This window comes from Falco biarmicus, chromosome 2 (assembly GCF_023638135.1).
Source record: "Falco biarmicus isolate bFalBia1 chromosome 2, bFalBia1.pri, whole genome shotgun sequence".
NCBI lineage: Eukaryota > Metazoa > Chordata > Aves > Falconiformes > Falconidae > Falco > Falco biarmicus.
Window position 1 is genome coordinate 930,324 of NC_079289.1, and position 19,315 is coordinate 949,638.

The following is a 19,315-nucleotide window of genomic DNA, read 5'->3' on the forward strand; positions in this document are numbered from 1 at the left end:
AGAAAAGCAGCAAGTTCCTTCTGGTGTGCATGATTGCAGAGAAGCTCCTCCTTTGACGTGTGGTAGAGCAGAGATGCACCCATCCCAGTGCTGGTTGTGGAGGGTGTAAGCATTGGGCTGGGACATCGCTGCCTGCGGGTGAGGGCACCTGAGCACAGGCCTGGCAGGGATGCTGCCCTTCCCTCTGGGAAGAGGTCTTAGGCACTCTCCATGCCTCACTGGTGACGGGAAGTGATGGTGGCACAGCTCCAGAGGAGGAAGGTTGCTCTGCACCCTGGCACTGCAAAGGTGCTGGTTTTGGCAGGGCTACATTGGTCCCTGGTCTAGTGCAACATCTGGTGTTATCTCAACGGAGAGCCTGAGCAGACTCTTATAATAATGTTTCAGATATGTTTATGTAAAAAAAGCCATTAAAAACCTCTCCCTTCCTTCCTCCTCAGCCTATGCAAGTGCTTGTTTGTATTCTCTGAATTGTTTTAATTCTACTGATGTAGATGGGTGAAATTATGAGTATGGCTTGGCCCTTCACGGGAAAGAGGTGCCAGAGAGCTGGGCTTGGGGTTGCTTCTGGGAGAACCCAGCTCTGGGGCTGCTCCTGTCTTTCTGTGGATATGTCCTGCTGTCAGGACTCAGGTCTTGGGGAAAAGGCTAGTATCTGCAGACCCAGGTCACCTTCTGATCTTCTCCTGTTGCTGTGGTAGCCCATCAGACCTAGGCCAGCTGATCGCACCAGTCCCAAGTCCAGTCATGGAGGAACTCCAGCCTTGAGTCCTTGGGAAAGGTAACTAGATGGCATGGAAAGGTGATGCTATATAGGATCTGCCTGCCCTGTGGCATGGGCTGTTTCCCAGATCTAGCTGAGAAAGGTGTAGAGTGGCACCTGAGTCTGCATGTGGTCAGCCCTACACCAAATATCACAGGAGGTTCCAGGGGAGCCCCGTGACAGACACACTGCTGGGTCTCAAACACCGACCACCATCATCATAGCTATGATGGGGCAAACTGGAAATCACATGACAACAATTACTTTATTTCGCACTCGTTAAAATATTCCCCAGCCTAAAACTGCCCCATGGTTAGGGTGGTTGCCCGCAATGACTCCCTGAGGAGCAAGAAGGAGACTTGGCCTTGCAGAGCTTCAATTGCAAGACCTCCCACTTTGCTACCTTAGGAAAGCAAATCACCATCATAGAGAAATGGGAAATGCAGGAAGTCTGGCAGATCCTGCAAAAAGCCAAGTGTCTGTGACATCTTCCCCAAACTAGCTGCTTTATAGTCACTGCAGAAGTTGGAGAAAATGCAGGCAACGGTCTTCACATTCCTTGTTTGTTTCTTCCTTCTCAACCACTTCTACCTTGATTTTGACTTTGAAAACGTTTCCCTGCTTGCTCTGGGGTTCTGACTTGTGCCTGAAAACGTTTGTGCAGCACCTAGTGCAGTCACCACCTGGGTACCCAGGCTTTCATAAATCTTTCAGTCTCTGCTCTTTCAACACACACAGCGCAGAAATGTTAGATGTTGGCCCCTCTAATGTGTTTGGTTGCTAGCAGTCATTTTTAGAAATGGCCCACATTGAGGAAAAGAGATTGAAATGTTTAATTAAAAACTGCTATTGATAGCTTGATCTTAGGAAGCTCTGCCCGGCAGCCCATGGGGATTTCCTTCCCTTTGTTTCTTCCTGCTGTTTGCACTGCGGTTGGATGCCTTTGCAGCTCTTTCACCGCCCTTGCTCCCTCGGTCGGACATGGTGCATCCCTGAGGGCTCTTTAACCACCCCACCAGCTCCTGGAGTTACCCAGGCGCCCTGTCCTCCACCTCTGGTGTCCTTAGGCTGCTGCAATCCCCTTGAGATGTCATGACACCAACAATATCCTCATACCCTTGCATTGACCCAGGCTTGTGCTCTTCTCTGTGTTCCCCAGAACCTGCAACACTGCTTTTCTTTTCCGGAAAAGGGAAAGATAAGTCTATCAAAATGCACTGCAGATTTCAGTGAAGGAGCTCTCTGCTCTCCAAGACAGGATGTTTATCCCCTGAAGTCCTGGCTTCCAGACTGTGGCATGGAGGGCATCCCCCAGACCTGAGTGTGGGGGGTGGTGGTGGTGGTGTGGTGGTGCTGGAGACAGGTGATGGTTGCTCTGTGGGCTGTAGAAAATGCAGGAACCTTCTTCTAGTGAAGGAGTTTGGTCTGGATGACTGGAGCTACAAGCAGCAGGTTGCTGCAAGAAAATTATAATCCTCCTGTGATGAACATTATGGTGTGGCTGTATTCTTGGGCATCTTAGAGCAGCTCCCAGTGCCTGGAGGGGCCGACAGGAAAGCTGGGGAGGGGCTTTGGGCAAGGGCAGGGAGTGGTGGGACAGGGGGGAATGGCTTGAAGCTGAGAGAGGGGAGATTTAGGTTGGACATGAGGAAGAAACCCTTCCCCGTGAGGGCGGCGAGGCGCTGGCCCAGGCTGCCCAGAGCAGCTGTGGGTGCCCCATCCCTGGCAGGGCTCAAGGCCAGGCTGGACGGGGCTGGGAGCAGCCTGGGCTGGGGGGAGGGGGCCCTGCCCCTGGCGGGGGGTGGGACTGGCTGGTCTTGAAGGTCCCTTCCAGCCCAAACCATTATCTGATTCCATGATTGCAAAGGCAGGACCAAGCCCGCCCTTGGACCTTCACCCCAGCACAGGCTTGGGGAACCACAGCTAGATACATTGATGCCAGTCCCTGGATCAGTTCCTCCAAGAGGGGAGGGGGCATTTTGTGTACCAAGACCCTGAGCAGACCTCAGCATACAGCTCACCTGGCTGTACCTCTGAATTATCACCTACTCCATGACTTGGCCCTGGGCCAGCTGCTACTTTTCCCCAAAAACTGTGAAGCTGAGAACTGGGGACCATTCCCAGCAAGTGTTTTGGGTGAAACTGCCCTGTTCTGAAGTTTGGTGAAGATGGATGCAGGCTACTGTTCCCAGTGGCCTGGGTATCAGAGAATGGTCCCCAGCTGGGTTCATTTACAAGTATAGACTCAACCTTCGGGACTCAACCAAAACTGTCTTTGAAGGGAGGAGACCTGATTCATGGCTCTTGGTGACCTGATTCACTCCATTTTGGCCACATTAGGCTTACGATGCGGACAGGATTCACAGCCTGTACTTTGAGAGGGTGGAAAGGAATGCTCTGGGTTGAGGCGTTTGTTCCCTGGGAGCTGATAAGCAGGCATCGTTTGATTGTAGTGTGTTGCCTTCATGTGTAACAGCGCTGCTGCCTGCTGCTTCTCCCTCCTTTTGCTGCAAGTATGAAGAAGCCAGCTCTGCTGGCAGGGAAGGATTTAGATGAAAGCAGGTTTTGTAAGGTTAGCCCTGCTGAGATCTCCTGGGACAGAAATGCATGTTGGTGTGCCTGTCCATATGACCTCTGGTGTCTTGGAGGTGCTGTAGGCAATTACACCCTGTGGTTCTCAAGCAGAGCTGAGCTTATGCTCTGCAGCAGTTGGTCCTCAGGGAAATCTCCCCCTCTGTTTACCAGGGTCATGCTGGTGTCAATAATGGTCTCATCTTCCAGGCACAAAGACTGTCTTTCTGGACCATACAAGTTAGAGACCCTGATGTTGTGGTCAGATACAGAAATGTAAACAAGTGGGTTTTGCTGCAGGACAAAATGCATCATCATGTGTGCAGCCAAAGACAAAGAGGGACATACATCTCTCCAGCAGATCTACGGTCCATGGGCCTGTTCCTTCTTTTCCTGACAGGTCACCAGCCGTGCTGTGACCTGATGGCGAGCAGCAAACAGCCCCTGGACCCAGATGCCTGGCGCTGACACCAAGCCACTGCAAATCCTTTGCAGGGCCATCTCTCTTTTCTGTGCTTCAGTTTGCCCAGATGGAGGAGAGTAAAATACCAGATTCCCAAACCATTTTGACCTCCTGTGTTGAAGAGGATGCGAGGCTGCTGAGCTGGTGTAGGCCAACATGCTGTGAAGGTCTTGGATTTGGGTACTCGCTGGCCTGTGTGCTGTGAGTGCCTAGGAAAAAATGAATCTGGCTTCAGCATTTCCATCTGAACTTGTGTATTCAGGAAACAGTACCTGGACATAGTCAGCACATCTTGCAGGAAAGTAGGAGTTTTAGCAAAGCTGACTCTGGGAAAGCTTTCCTTAGGCTCATTGATGTTTTCTTGGTCAAAACTTGTTGCATCTCTCAGTGGTGACATGAGCCTGGAGGGGGGAAGGTTGTGGATTGCATCCTGCTTTGTATGATGCCAGCGCATCACTTTTGGCGGTGATACCCATACCCCAATTTTCCAGTTGTCAGGGAGCCAAGGGGGCTTGACCATCCTCTTTTTCCCTTTTTGTGCTGTAAATAGTCCCTTTGCCTACAGAGCAGTCCAGTTCGGCAGCGACCCCACTTCAGCCCTGGATCAGAACAAGACATAGCAGAAATCCAGGCCAGGCTGAGCAGCTCCTCTGGGCAAGACTACTGCCTGGTGAGAGCTGGCTGCAAAACACATGGAGCTGGAGCAATGCCCCACTCCAGCCAGCCACTGGGAAAACATCTACCAAAAGCAGCACCCTGTGGTTTTCGGCAGCATCTAAGGCTGAGGGTAGCAGCTCTGAAAGGACCCAGGGATACTGCCTGTCCTGCACTCGGCTGAGTGGTCTGTCTCATAGAATCATAGAACCACAGATTTCGGTTGGAAAAGACATTTCAGGTCATCGAGTCCAACCATTAACCCAGCACTGCCAAGTCCATCACTAACCCATGTCCCCAAGCACCACATCCACACGTCTTCTGACCCCCCCATGGACGGTGCCTGCACCCCGTCCCCGGGCAGCCTGTGCCAGCGCTTGGCCACCCTGTCGGGGAAGACATTTCTCCCAGTGCCCACCCTGAACCTCCCCTGGTGCGGCTGGAGGCCGTTCCCTCCTGTCCTGCCGCTGGTTCCTTGGGAGCAGAGACCGACCCCCCTCGCTGCAGCCTCCTGCCAGGCAGCTGTAGGGAGCCAGAAGGGCCCCCCTGAGCCCCCTTTTCTCCGGGCTGAGCCCCCCCAGCTCCCCCCGCCCGCCCAGAGCTGTGCCCCAGCCCCTTCCCCAGCCCCTGCCCGGCTCTGGACACACTTCAGCCCCTCCGTGGCTGTTTTTCACTTTGTTTTAACTTGTTTGGGGACTGGAAGGATGCCTATGGAGAGCCATGTGGCAGCAGGGAAGGAGACAGCTTGCCAGCTCCTTTCCTTTGCTGAGTAGTTTGCAGAGCTCTGGATGAAGGGGAGGTGGTCACCATCCCTCTTTTGGCATTTGCAAAATGCTTCTGCACGAGGAGCAGGAAGATGGATGCTGCTCTCTAATGGTGTGGCCGGTCAAGCCACGTGGGAAGCAAAGCACCAGTATGCCCCAAATTCTGGAAGAGATGAGGTCAGATGATTTTCTGGGGGATGACAGTCTTTGATAAGGTTTCCTTCTGCAGGTGGAAAAGAATCATCGCATTTTCTGAAAGGAGATAAGTCCTTTACATCCAGGGCTTCCCAGGAAGGAAAGGAAAACAGAAGGTCTGAATTACTCTCCGTGACCTTCTCCTGACTTTCTCTAAAGAAACTGTTTGTTGCTGTGTGTGGAAGGGCTCATTCCTGTCCCAGAAGAGCTGCTGCCAGCACTGGGGATGGCTGCCTGACTCAGGCTGGACAGGAGCAGGAAGGTTGTGCAACATCCCACTTCTGCTGCTGGATCTCAGGGTCAAGGCCAACACAAACTAGCACCATCCCAGCTGAAATGATCCATTTGTCCAAAGCCACTTTCAGCTGAAGAAAGCAGACTCTCCTCGCAAATACTAACCCTATTGTAATTTTTGCCAGAGCAGAGTTTAATGGCCCTGAGCTGATTTCAGAAAACTGCTGATGGCAGGTGCAGGGGTAACATTTCAGAGGCTCATGGTCAAAGGTTTTATGTTCAGTAATCGTGCCTTTGTGTGGGACATGCAGTTGATTCTGTTGCAGCTCCCAGTAATCGTGCTGGACACTCTCTTTTTGTATTGACAGTTCTTCGTTTTCTGCCACGGGCTTCTGCAGCTGTCCCAGCTCCTGGTCTCCGGCTATCTGAAGAGCTCCATATCGACCATCGAGAGACGATATGGCCTCTCCAGCCAGACATCAGGGCTGCTTGCTTCCTTCAACGAGGTGAAAAACAGCTTGCTTCTCCCAGTCTACCTGGTGGACGTTGTCCCCGTGCTCCTGTCATTCCTTTGTGAGACCTCTTGGTCTGTGTGTCCTGCTGCAGGTTGGGAACACGTTGCTGATTGTCTTTGTAAGTTACTTCGGGAGCCGAGTGCACCGACCTCGTTTCATCGGCTGCGGTGCCATCCTCGTCTCCTTGGCTGGGTTCCTCATGTCTCTCCCCCACTTCATAACTGGACCCTACGAGTATGACCGGTCCGTTGCCAGTAGGTACTCTAGGAATATATGCCTTTTGTAACAGAAAAAGGGAATTACTTTCCCTGGAGGGGTTGGGACCTGAAAGCTGTAGGTTTCTCCTCAAGAAATTTTAATTTTCTGAGAAGGTAATCATCTCAGCCCTGAGAGGCAACAACTGATGGTGGGAAGCAGAGCCAGGGGACAGCTGGAACCATGGGCAAGGGCACGAAAACAATCAAAACGTAAGCTGTGCCTCTGGTTCCCCTTGCCTTCTGCACACCCACACAGCAGGCAAACACCAGGTACTTCTGGTCTTCTCCAGCCATCTGGGCTTTCAGCTTCCACGAGTTGAGCCAAGTTGTCCTCATGCATGTGAACTGCTCCCTTATTTTCCTAATGTAGATAAGAGAAAGTCTCATAAACTCTATCACCTGAGGCCCTTTGCAGAAGGGAAATGAGAGGTCTGGGAAGGAGCTTGACTCAGCCCGATGTCGGGGGCAGCTTTGGGGGTGAAATGCTGTTGTGTGTAATAAGGGAGCATCAGTTTCACACCTAACTTCTGCTGCTTGTGGGGCACCTCACCCACCCATCTTCCTCTGTCTAGCTGAGCCATCTTTCAGGGAATGCTCTGAGTTTTTGGATCCCACCAGAAAATCAACCTCCTGTGAGAAACGTGCAGGACTAAATCACTCACGGAGGAACAGGTCAGGGTGGATTTGGGATTTGTCCCTGAAAGAAGGTGAAGGGTGAGAAAGAAAAAGAAGAGAAAAAGAAGAGAAAAAGAAGAGAAAAAGAAGAGAAAAAGAAGAGAAAAAGAAGAGAACCTTCACTCTCTATTACCTTCCCAAATCCTGCCATGAAGCTCCAGCAAATCTTTTAGAAGCCTTCATTAAACAGCTTTTTTCTGACTCTTCAGAGAGAGCACAGCTGGTTCACACAGCTGCAGACAGTAAAGGAAGACTTAAATAGGTGAATAATTCATGTCTGCAAACAGGGGTCAGCTGCTAAGGACAGTTTGGAACAATTAGCTATGTTTCAGCAGTGCTGGTGCAGGTGGCCCTGTGTCGTGCACTCAAGAGTTGCATGTTATTTGGGGCATAACCATGGAAATCCTGCTACAAACACCACCACCGCCTCCCTGAGCATTTTAAGGAAGATAAAGCTGCTAGAATCAGCACTTTCACTTTGCAATCCATTTCTGGGTAAAACGCGTTCTGGTTTCCTGAGCAGCTATTCACAAAATCTGCAGGTTTTCTCACTTACCTTTATTGCAAGATCTATCAAAGGTCCTGGAAGTGATCTCAGCTCTGCATTTTCAGCGGAGGTGGCTTTTCATGGCACATGCACCCATCTCACTGTGAACACCTGCACAGCAATCTCTGCACTTTCTTTGCATTTTCCTTCACCTGACATCTACCACGTGCATACCTACACGCTTGCTGCTGTCTTAGGGAAACGCTTTCTCCAAACCAAGCTCCTTAGATCTGCTCCCCTTGTCATGGCAGGCATGTTCAGCAACACCACCGACCTGTGCCAGCCTGGGGTCCCGGGGTCCTGGGGGAACCTCAGCAATGCTGGCTGCACCCCCCACGCTGCCAGAGAGAACCACGAGGTTCTCCTTGTCTTGTTCACCGCCCAGGCGCTGCTGGGCGTTGGAGGTGTCCCCATCCAGCCCTTTGGGATCTCCTACATCGACGACTTTGCAAGCGAGAGGAACTCCCCCCTCTATTTGGGTAAGGCTGGGGTTGCTGTGGGAAGAGGGGAAATCAGAATTAAGTTAATAGCAAGGCCAGATGACTAATTTGCATTAATGAGAACAGAGCTGGCTATAGCCCTTCTGCTCTACCCAGCTCTAGGAAGGTTTCCACAAAAATAGCTTATCATCTGCTTCAAGTTTGGTCAAACTGCAGACAGACCAGGGGTGCTGGAAAAGATGATTTAGGGGAGATGCTGGGACTTTGGACCTGAGAGTGATAAGCTGGAGATGGGCGTAATGACTGTGTCCTCCACCAAAAAAGGCTTCAACAAAGAGAACAGGAATAATCTGATCTCTGTGTTCACAAGAGGCAGCTATGGGCTGCAGATGCAGCCATGAAGATTTTGTTTAGATATAGGGAAAATTATAGGAAGCTAAAAAAGCAGCATCAACCGTCTGGGAGGTAGGCAAGTATCCTTCAGCAGAAGGGCTGCTGGAGAAGACACACCTAAAAGGGATGTCCCAGGGTGGTGGGATGGATGAGGTGGTCCTTACAGGTCCTTCTAACTCTTGCAGCTGTCAACTGTGACAGCCTTTTGAATTGAATGGGACAGCAAGGGTGGCTCAAACCCAGGCCATTACTGTCAAGAAACTGGAATTACTGCATCAAATGTTGCTCTAGTAGATGCTCCAAACCTACTTGAAATGATCACCTCTAAGAAAGGAGTTGAATCTTAGATTTGTTTAATTTTTTCATCAGTAATTCACTTTTATCTCCATCTTGTAAAAAAAACCTTTGGATTTTTTATGCTGAGGGGCACATCTTGTTCCTGGGTGTATTTCAGTCTTTCTAGGAAGCTGAAGTGGCAGGAAAGATCTGAGTTTTGCAAACCTTTCTTGTGAACAGAGCATGGAAAAAATAGGGTTGTTATCTTTTGAAAGGGATGAGATAAGAAAGCTGCTAGGGAAATAGCCTGTGCTGGAGGCAGATGTGGTGGGCACTGGTCCAGCCCAGTCCTGCCTCAAGGCATCTCTTGCCCCCGTGGTCCCTTCACACAGGGCTGAGCCCCTCTCTGCTCTCACCCCTCTGCAGGCATCTTGTTCTCCGTGACTGTCATCGGGCCGGGGGTGGGCTTCATGCTGGGCTCTGCCATGCTGCGTTTTTACGTCGACATCGACAAAGTCACTGGAGGTGAGTGAACGTGCCCTCAGAGAGGCAGCCAGCACCCTTCACACTGCATCCCATTTACTGGGCCAGCAGCAGTCCAGCCCCACTCTGGGCATCCCACCCCCCAGTGATGAGGGTGCAACCTGTGGGGCAGGGGCTGGCTCCCTTTGCCTGCTGTCTCCCCTCTTAAATCAATTCCATCACCGGGGGATGCTCTGAGACCGCTCCCATCAGCGCTGGAGGGGGGTGGCCCAGATAAATGTGTCCTTCCCACCCGACCACGCATCTGCAGGGTTAAACCTAGCCCCATGGCTGCTGGTATCCCATATTTTAATAACATCCTTCAGACCTGGGGAACCCTCACCCCTGGGCTGCTGCCAGGTCTGATTAGAGGGTTGTCCATCTGCATTGTGCTTTTAGAGCAGACCTGATGTCCATTCTTCTGCGAATTTTCTGCCATATGCCAGCAACAGCAGCTGGACCATTTTGCTGTCAGCCAGCAGCGGGGAAGAGTGGGGATGTGGGGGACGAGAAAAACCTGGAAAAAAATGTGAAAGAGCAAGATGGAGGGAAAAAAATAAGAGAAAAGGAATGGAGAATGGGTACCAGCACCCTGGGGTGTGAAGGAGCAGAGGGGAGGGGAGGGCGGGAGGAAGGAAGGTGAAAACAAGTGGAAGGGAAATGCTGAATAGGGCAAGGAAGGAGCGTGAAAGGGATTTCCTTTTCAAATGTCTCTTCCTGAGCCGTGCTATTGAAGTATTTGTAGTCGTCTCCTGTTTGGCTGCTCTTGAATCTTGGCTCTTTCCTGGTTATTAACAGAGCAAACACACATTATACAACTCTGCACATCCTCATCTGACAAAAGGGGCAGACAGGCTCCTTCGGGTGGTGACCAGAGAGAGCATCAGGTCTGAGGCTGGATGAGCAGTGGCTGTTGACACTACAGATGCATTAGTTTTGGCTCCTTCTCAGAGCCTCCAGCTCGTTCCCGCTCACTGACTTCACCAGATTTTTTTTCACCTGCACTTTGTCAACATACACATTTATGATATTTGCATCACAAAGAGCACAGTCTAGTCTTGACACTGCCACGTCCAAGCTTATTGCTGCAGCTATCCATCCTCCTCAGTGGGGGAGTCTTGGTGAGATGTTTTTTGCTCATCTGCCTCTGAAGGATGAAGAAATGGGATTAGGGTCTGCTGTCTGCCTGCACACCCTGGTGCTCGGTTCTCCTAGGCCACCTGCTGCAGATGGATGCTGAATGAGAAATGTGCCTGAGTAGCCAGAACTGGAGAACACCCGGTTTTAGAGCTACCTTCAGCCTACTGGGAAAAGCTAGCGAGCTGTGGCTGCTTAATGCTGAATCTAATGTAACCCCATGTTTTCCTAGAAAAAAAATATTGGTGTTTGTTCAGGAAGGGATTTAAAATTCCAGTTTGCTCCATACATCTTGCAGGGAAGATATTATCAAATTTCTTTGACCTACCATTTGTTGCTTCCAGAGATGGGGGATTAGATGTGGCAGTATCTACGCTACCGAAAGCCAGTGAACTGACTGCAGTTTTAATTGCACCCCTGCAGTGAGAATAGCTCGTTTGTGTTAAACCTCACAGCTAAGGAAGAGGTTTCTGGGAGGACTCATTTCCTGGGATTGCTCGTGAATACTGTCTAACCACAGGTATCCCCTTTTTCTGTAGAAATATTTCTTGGTTCAGGCTCACCCTGTTGTGAATTTGCATTCCGGCTTCTGCATATCCTGTTTTATTTACACCAAGTACCCTCCCCACAGAAAATGTTGTCTTTGGCAGAGTGCCCTGAGCTCGGCAGTGGGGGAGGCTGGGCCGGCTGAAGAAAGACAGACAGAAGAAAGGGATATAATCCTTATTAAGGCATTTCTAACAATTGCCTTCTGTTGGTTGAGCTGCAAACCAGGTACTGGCTGACAGACCAGACTGGTGGGCACAGCTCTGGGGTCCCAGTCCTGCTGTGAACAGGGGGTCCTTCTGTGGGCAGCCAGACTGCGGAAAACTAAACCACTGCTCCTGGCTGCTGAGAGTTAACGGTAGTTAACTCCATTTTACTGCGTCCACCTCTGGAGCCCCCAATATAAGGACATGGACCTGTTGGAGCGGGCCCGTCGGAGGCCACGGAGCTGGTCAGAGGGCTGGAGCCCCTCTGCTGTGGGGACAGGCTGGGAGAGCTGGGGCTGTGCAGCCTGGGGAGGAGAAGGCTGCGGGGAGACCTTAGAGCAGCTCCCAGTGCCTGGAGGGGCCGACAGGAAAGCTGGGGAGGGGCTTTGGGCAAGGGCAGGGAGTGGTGGGACAGGGGGGAATGGCTTGAAGCTGAGAGAGGGGAGATTTAGGTTGGACATGAGGAAGAAACCCTTCCCCGTGAGGGCGGCGAGGCGCTGGCCCAGGCTGCCCAGAGCAGCTGTGGGTGCCCCATCCCTGGCAGGGCTCAAGGCCAGGCTGGACGGGGCTGGGAGCAGCCTGGGCTGGGGGGAGGGGGCCCTGCCCCTGGTGGGGGGTGGGACTGGCTGGTCTTGAAGGTCCCTTCCAACCCAAACCATTCTATGATTCTACAGTTCTATGATTTTAATCTTAAGAAAGGTTTTTCCCTTCCGTATGGATAGATGTCATGAATTTATCCCCTTGAGTGAGTATTTCCAGGCTTTTCACAACATGGGTATCCTTTCTCTGAAAAAGCTGTGATGGGGATGCTTTCCTTTGCCTTTCCGGATCTAGGACATCCCTCTGTCCTAGTTGCCTCCATCAAAGGGCTGAGTGGGTTTTTAGGCACCCCTGGTGATAACAAAGAATGGAATGTGATTTAGCACCATTGGATGCATCACGTGCAAATGCTGCTCAGACCCCAAAACCATTGATTCCCAGGTTGGGAGACACCACTTTGGAGCTGGCTGAAATTTGTGGTAAGCGGGGCCACCCATCGCCATCCCTTTGGTGCACTGGGCTCCCTCTGTTCACCTTTGATTTAATGCCTGTTTCTCCATTTGTGTTGCAGATGAAGTCCAGCTCATGAATAAAGACCCACGGTGGGTCGGTGCCTGGTGGCTCGGTTTCCTGGTCGCAGCCAGTCTCGTGGCCCTGTCTGCAATGCCTTATTTCTTCTTCCCACGGGAAATGCCAAAAGAGGTATTTGCACACCAATCCCTCGTGGATTTATCTCCATGTTCCTCCCTCACCACCAGCATTAGCTGCTGCGTCCGTGGGACACGTGACTATCAAGTGGGCATGCGGTTTATAGCTGCATCCCGAAGTCAGATGTGAGCTGTAGTTTGCTCTCATCTCCCGTGTCAGAGGCTCTTGTATGTTAAGCTGATGCTTCATGAGTACCGGCATGGTGCAGGTAGTTTAATGGATGTGATAATTTCCTTGGTGGGGCACTGAAGTAGCACCTGCGTGTTGATTCATCTGTGTAGGAACATGTAACACCGGGAAAGCTCTGTCTGGCTTGAGGTTCTTCTCACAGCAACCCTCCTGTATTTACTACCAAGTTGGGGTTTTTTTCTACTTCTACAGAGCCCTCCTGAGTGCTTCAGTGCTCATGCCAAGATACAAAACAGCTTGCGAGCTTCCCAAGTGTTTTGCTGGCTGCGGGTCCCAGCGTGTTGTGAGGGATGCCACAAAGCAAATTGTTCTTCTAGAGAAGGCATCATGCTATGGTTTTGAATGTTCCTGGAGTTGCTGGAACGCGCTTAGTAGGTGAAATTGTGCTCGTCTGGATGCCTTGGCTGTATTCTAGCCTGTGTAATTGCCTTTCACGTATATTTTACCTTGGGGCAACATTGAAACTCTCTTGCCTAAACAAGTCCGTGTGCTGTCTGGTGCAGAAGAATTCTTCATTTCTCCTGCAGCTGCCTGAATTTCCACGGGAATGAGCAACTCTTAGAGAGATTTGGGTTTCACCTGCCTGGGAAAATGTGACCTGTTATACCAGTTACACTTCTAGGTGTACAACGATCTACTCCTAAGTTATATATGTTGTGAGGTTTGCAGAGGTGCTGCAGTCCTGCGAGGTAATGGGGTGGAAAGTGCTCAGAGCTTTGTGGGACGAGGGCGATACTGAATGCAACGTGCCTGATTTATCCTTGTGAAGCTTGGTTTGCTTTAAGGTCATTACGGATGATGTATATTAGCAGAACCTGCTCAGCGTGCAAGGGTGCATTACATCTTAGGAGAAAGGTTCTTTATTAGGGCTGATGGGAATATTAATTTCATAAATGGCTTTTGAGAGAAAATAATGTACTTTGAACTAAAACAACTGTGCTTTATTGCAAGTGCTGCACTCTGATCAGCCCGAAAAATTTTGAAGAGTTTAAGGAAGGATTGGTTGGATATTGATTTAAAAAAAAAAAATCAGGAAGATTTCACTCTACTCTGCTGGCTGACATCTGTAGAGAACAGTCCCACATACCTTAGCACCCTTTGCACCCCGGGTCTTACTGAATTTCTCCCCATTATACCATTTCCCCCAGAAAGCTTTTGGAAACTGCTTACACTAAAAAAACAATAATAAGAAAATTACCTAAACGATGGCAACATTCTGCCCCCCTTGCAGGACAGGAGATGTCAGGGCCAGCCAAGCCAGCTCATGCCCATCCCATGCCAGCAGCAGCAAGGGGCTCTGCTTAAAAAACAAAAAAATACCTCTGTAGCAACTTTGCCAGATGCTGTTCTGGGCCAAACATCTGTCTGCGGTGGGAGCGCTCAAAGCTTTGTAGGAAATCTGCATTATCACGGGTGATTTTCTGTAGGTATAGCAGAAAGGAAAATGTAAATCACTTTCTCCTGCTTGCTCTTGTGGTAAATCAGGGTTTGGCTAAGGGTAGAATTGTGACCGCTTTTCCATCACGAAGGGCAACCCCCTGCAGTGAGCTGGAGGCAGCAGCCTCTCTAAGGCCACCGAGTTACAGCGTGTTAGAGGCATGGTTCCCCTCCAAAAGATCATCAGCCAGGGATAAATCTCAAAACCATGCAGGAGGGATGGGTAGAGCTGGTAAGACATGCAGCGCAGGAGGGTAATGTGTGTCGTGCACAAAGCTCAGCTCTGGGAAAGTGTTGACTCCAATGTTACCTGCCTCTGCCCCCGGAGGAGCAGCCACCCTTTTCCTGTAGGTCCCCAGCACTGTGGTGGCTCCTGCTGTGGCTTTAGGGTTGCTTGCAATGTCCTCTCACTACACAGAGCAAAGCTGTTGTTTCTTCTTGTGCTCGGCTCTGGTTTGGGATGGAGAGGGGGAGATGTGGCATTGCAGTGAGGGAAGGTGGGACCCCTGTGGCAGCTCTGCGGCACAAAGCCCCGTCCCCAACATGCTGCAAGAAGGGAAGGGAGGGATGGGCTCAGCACAGGGTTTTACAGACCAGCAGGAATGGACATTGTGATAACCTTTGGGTCAACCCTGTCTAAATACAGCTGCAGCTTCATTTCATTCAAGTGGTCAGCATTTCCTTGGCTGCTTTCAGTTTCAGGGTTTCTGCCTGTCCAAAGCAGGACGAAAAGCTATCAGTAGAGCAAGCACAAGCTGCAAGTACTTAAGCATCAGCTGGGGGCTTTCCCACCATGTTTGTAAAAGCCCCAGCACGGTATAGTACCCACAGAAAATACCTCCAGGCACAGCAGCCGTAACAACACATGGGAAAAGCACAGATCTGCTCTGTCCACAGAAGAAGCTGAGATGTTTCTGCACCACCAGCTGTGGGCTTCATTTCTGGAGGCCCAAAAGGAATTTCAGGTGCCCCAGGCCAAGCTATCCTTTTGCCACTTGCTGTCTGCAGACCTGTGGGACCACAGATGTCTCAGTAGATGATGGGGCTGTCTGGGAATAATGTGTCCACACCAAGCTGTGGGTGTGTTTCCCCACTGCAGAGTCCACCAAACAAGATCTCAGTAGCAAAGGCTGGTCCATGTCTTAGTACTTCTCGCAGCCAAAAGCACTATTTCCCTTCTCTGATTCTCATCCTACCTTCATGTGCCTTTCTTCTTCCTGCCTCACTCCATACAACTCATCTGAGCCCTTGGTGGCTTCTCCAGACCAAGGACCATCCTCCTCAATGGGCACCAGCCAGCAAACACTGAATAACAGCACAGCCCTCTGCCTCTTCGGAGATTTATTTGCCTCCTCCCATCAGCTGAGACAGATGTAGATTATTTATTCTGCAATGACATTTCAGCTTCACTTCTATTTGATAGCTTCTTTCTTTGAAGTTCCTGGAATGACTTGTGCACTTAATGTTAACATTAAGGATAATGAGGGTTTGCTCTTTTGATCTTTTTTCATAAATCAGCCACTCCAGACCCAGAACATTTTTATTTCTCTGCTTTGATACTTCTCAGTAGGTTTCTAGCACCTAAGTATCCTGAATAATCCTATTTGAGAAACGATCCCAGCAAAGCTATGAAGTTGTCATGATCTCAGGGAGGCATGAGAGGATGAGGCTGTTACTGGACAAACTGTTTCCAGTTTCCAAGATCATTTTTTTCCCAATAATTTCAGTTTAATCCTGCCTTCATGTGCCTGAACCATTTCTTGGGGTTGTGTCCTGGATTGTGGGGAACTACAGTGTCTGAGTGTTTTCCACTTGCCGAGTAGCCAAGGTTTAGCTCATGCTTTACCATCTGTTGCTGCCGATGTTACTGCATCCCTATGCAGGCAGTTGCACTCTGACTACTTTCCCTGTGCTTTTGCTTGGCCACGGTGTCTGTCCATCCTGCAGGTTCAGCAGCTGTTGCATCGCAGCTGATAAAGCACCTCCCCAGTCCCTGCACCTCCGTGGGTGATGTGAAAAGGGTTTGAAAAGGGGAAAGGTGCTCTCAGGAGGACCTTATACAAAAGAAGTAGCATTGCCCTCCCCCAGCATTTCTCACCTGCAAGATCTGTCTTGTACACCCGACTCTGTCCCAGTTCAGGTTTTGTTCTGTGACACTCCAAAGTCACGTAGAACCAAACGTCCCCTGGACGCTGCACAAAGCGGGTGAGTGACGCTTCCTCCTCGCCCTGACAAAGCCTCCCCTGTAATGTCAGCACATGTCATCTGCAAACAGATGCCTTTGTGTGAAAACTCAGCTGGATTTTATGGGAAGGAGATCTACATGTCCCAGTTGTGTCCAAGCCCTGGCAGCTCCGGTTAACAGTCACACTGGATATTGGTCCATCCCATCAGTGCTTTCCTCCTAAGCCTCACTGGTAGCAGGTTTCAAAAACTTATTTCCCTGCATGTTGCAAAGCTTTGCCTAATCTCCACCCTATATTTTACTCTTTAGTTGGTTATTCTGCCCGTAATCCCAATTAAATAATTTTTCCTAATCATTGCTATATTGGTGTGGTTATAGAAACCCTTCCTTTTGCTGGGCGAGGGAAGCTAGCTAGTCTTCTGCTGCCAAAAAGCTTCTCCATCCCAGCAGCCCTGCTTGTCACCCATCCCAGCCACAAGCTGGTTTTCCCAGTGCTGTATCAGTCTGGATCTGGTCCTCAGTGGTGGTACAGCAGAGTCTGCACTTCCCCAGCTCTCCTGGAAACACTGTCCTCAGTTCTTCCTCACATCACACTGACTCCTTCCATGGCTGCACCAGATGCTTATGCAGAGATAGACTTGGAGCTATTTCTCATTCTCCTCCCCCTTTCATTTCCAGCATTTCCAGCTGTGCAGTGGAAATTAGTTTTAAACCCTGAATGTGTGGCTGTGCCCTTTGCACTGTTTGGTTCGGTTTCTGTTATTTCAGCCCTTTAGTTGCCTATTTTTCCTATATGGTGTCCCAGCCCCCTCTGCATGGACAATTCCCACCTTCCCTCTCCTCTGCAGATTAAGTAGTACATGACGTCTCACTATACCAAGGGGGTTTCTGAAAATATTAGCTGGGGCTTCTGCACCAAAGCACCAAGGAAGCCACCAGCACCTCACAGAAGCTCAGTACATCCGTCTGGGATGCTCCATTCTCTTCCTCCCATTTAGCCATGTTGTGTTTACCTTCCTAATGTTCATGTTCTCCAGTGTAATTAATGGTTTCCCATATGGTGCTGCACGTTCTGCTTTGCCTCGGTCTGGAGAGACTGGACCTACTGCATTGCCTTTATTTATTAAATCACTGGTGTTGTTGAGGAGGGAGAACAGGCTGCTGCTGATCCATCAGTCCCTAACCCAAGGTACCCGTCCATCTGGGGGTCATGTGGGTGCCAACCAGAAGAGGTGAGCAGGATGACAACCTCTTCCATGTTGGGTCCTTCCTCTCAAAGCTTCACACGTGGCACCTCAGCTGGAAGATGTGCAGAAATGGAGTGGAAAGGAGCCACACTCTGTCCTTGGCATTGCTAATGGGGGAGGTAGAAGGGGCAAAGTTGTGCTTCAAGGGATGGGATGGAGAGGCTGGGAGATGAAATCCTTTGCAGAACAGAGGAGGTGGATTTCTGGAGGTGTTTCATGGTGGGTCTGGAGGGATGTGAGCTGTGGGAGTGCTCAGGGCGTGCAGAAATGAGATGACTCATGATGGCCTAGCAAAGTGCGTCTGATGGGATTTTCTGCTGGGATGGTGGGGGATGTGTCCCCTGTCATCTGTACAGTATCTCCAGATTTTACTTTCAATTGCTCTGCCGGATAGTTGGAGTAGATGCTTGGGGAAAGAGGGGAACGCCAAGCTGGACATGCAGCTCCATCCTGGCAAAGCAGAAGGTTAAGAGGTCACCTCCCTTTGCCCAGGGCAAAACCCATCTCTCTGGGCAGTACCTCAAGCTGTGGAGTGGGGAGCTGGCAAGTTTAGGACCTCAGTGGGAAGGCTGGATCAACTTATTTTATCCCCCAAAGCACCTGGTGTGCAGTGGCAGGAGTGGGCTGCGAGCACAGAGAACCTTGAAAGAGATGTGTTTGTGATGGACATGTGTGGCTACAGATGTCCATCTCAAATGTTTGGACATCGCCATTCCCGCTGGAGGTGGCACCATTGCTTGGCAAGGTCCTGGCAACGCCTGTCCCTCCGGTCCTGAAGCAGAATGTTTGTGATGAGGAGAAGCTCCTGCAGGTCAAATGCAGCCAGGACCCCTCCTGCCCTGCCCTGAGGTTGCCCCGTGGATGCTGGTGCTGCTCTCAGCTACATTACAGGATTGCACCAGCATGCCTGAGCCTGCAAGGAGCCTCCTGCCCTTTGCCAGGGTTGCTGGGGACTTCCCAACCCGTGCAGGGTGTTTGCAGGGTGCAAAGAGCTGACGGCTCTGTCGGGGGCTGTCCCCAGGCGTCCCAACAGACATCCCACGTCCAGCATGGTGGGACGGAGCTGGGGCAGCAACCTGACCCTTCTGTGCAAGCAGAGACATTGTGCAACAGTGCTGAGGAAGTGAAAAATAACTTCTCCGGTTCCTGCCTGGGTACAGATTGCCTGCATTTATACAGATCGTCCCATGTTTATTCAGCAGTGACCCGGTGTGCTTCCAGTGCAAGTGAACAGCTGAAATGAAAATAACCGATGGGGAACTCTTAACTGCCAGCTCCAATTCGGGTTATTAGTTAGCAGGGAAAGTTTAAAGCACAGGGACAGAGAAATCTTAATCCTTCGGAAAGATTTGCTCCTGGGGCTGCAATGTTTGGAGGCTGCCTCATTAAAGCTCCTCAAGCACCATCCAAGGCAGTCTAGAAATACAGGGCACCATCTGGGAAGTAACTGGGGGCCAATGGCAGGGCGTGGTGGTGCCACTGGCATGTTACAGGAATGAGGTGGTCTCCACGTTTGGATTTTCCCCAGGGAGCTTTAAAGACAGGCACAAACAGTGGCTAAAAATAATCATCCCATTTAGCGTGAGCAAGGTGCCTGTTGGCTGGTTATTTTACTGCTCTAGGAAATAAAGTCCCTGCTGGGACCCACACTTGCTGGAAGAGACATAATGAAGTGCTTGTAGGGAGCATGACCTCGTAGGAGGAAAAGAATTCTTTTTCAAGCCATGAGGTTTTACATTTGGTTTGTTTAATGTGAAAATAGCTTCTCTGACCTTATTTTTCACTGAGCTGGGAGCGCCAGGTTCTGCACAGCCGGAGGGAAACTCTGTAGAAGCCCCAAATGAAGCAAGG

The 19,315-nt window shown here is 50.5% G+C and overlaps 1 protein-coding gene across 3 annotated transcripts in view; it reads left to right on the plus strand.

Moving 5' to 3' along the window:
• Positions 1-19,315, plus strand: part of SLCO2B1 (solute carrier organic anion transporter family member 2B1) — a 68,130-nt gene that overhangs the window by 19,402 nt on the left and 29,413 nt on the right. Inside the window, exons 3-7 of one of the 3 annotated variants that reach the window (XM_056327898.1) lie at positions 6,013-6,150; positions 6,251-6,413; positions 7,890-8,117; positions 9,174-9,272; positions 12,270-12,400. In XM_056327898.1, the coding sequence (XP_056183873.1) occupies positions 6,013-6,150; positions 6,251-6,413; positions 7,890-8,117; positions 9,174-9,272; positions 12,270-12,400 (759 nt within the window). Of the gene's footprint in view, positions 1-6,012; positions 6,151-6,250; positions 8,118-9,173; positions 9,273-12,269; positions 12,401-19,315 lie in introns of those variants that run through there. The other 2 variants (XM_056327899.1, XM_056327896.1) reach the window with 2 other exon arrangements.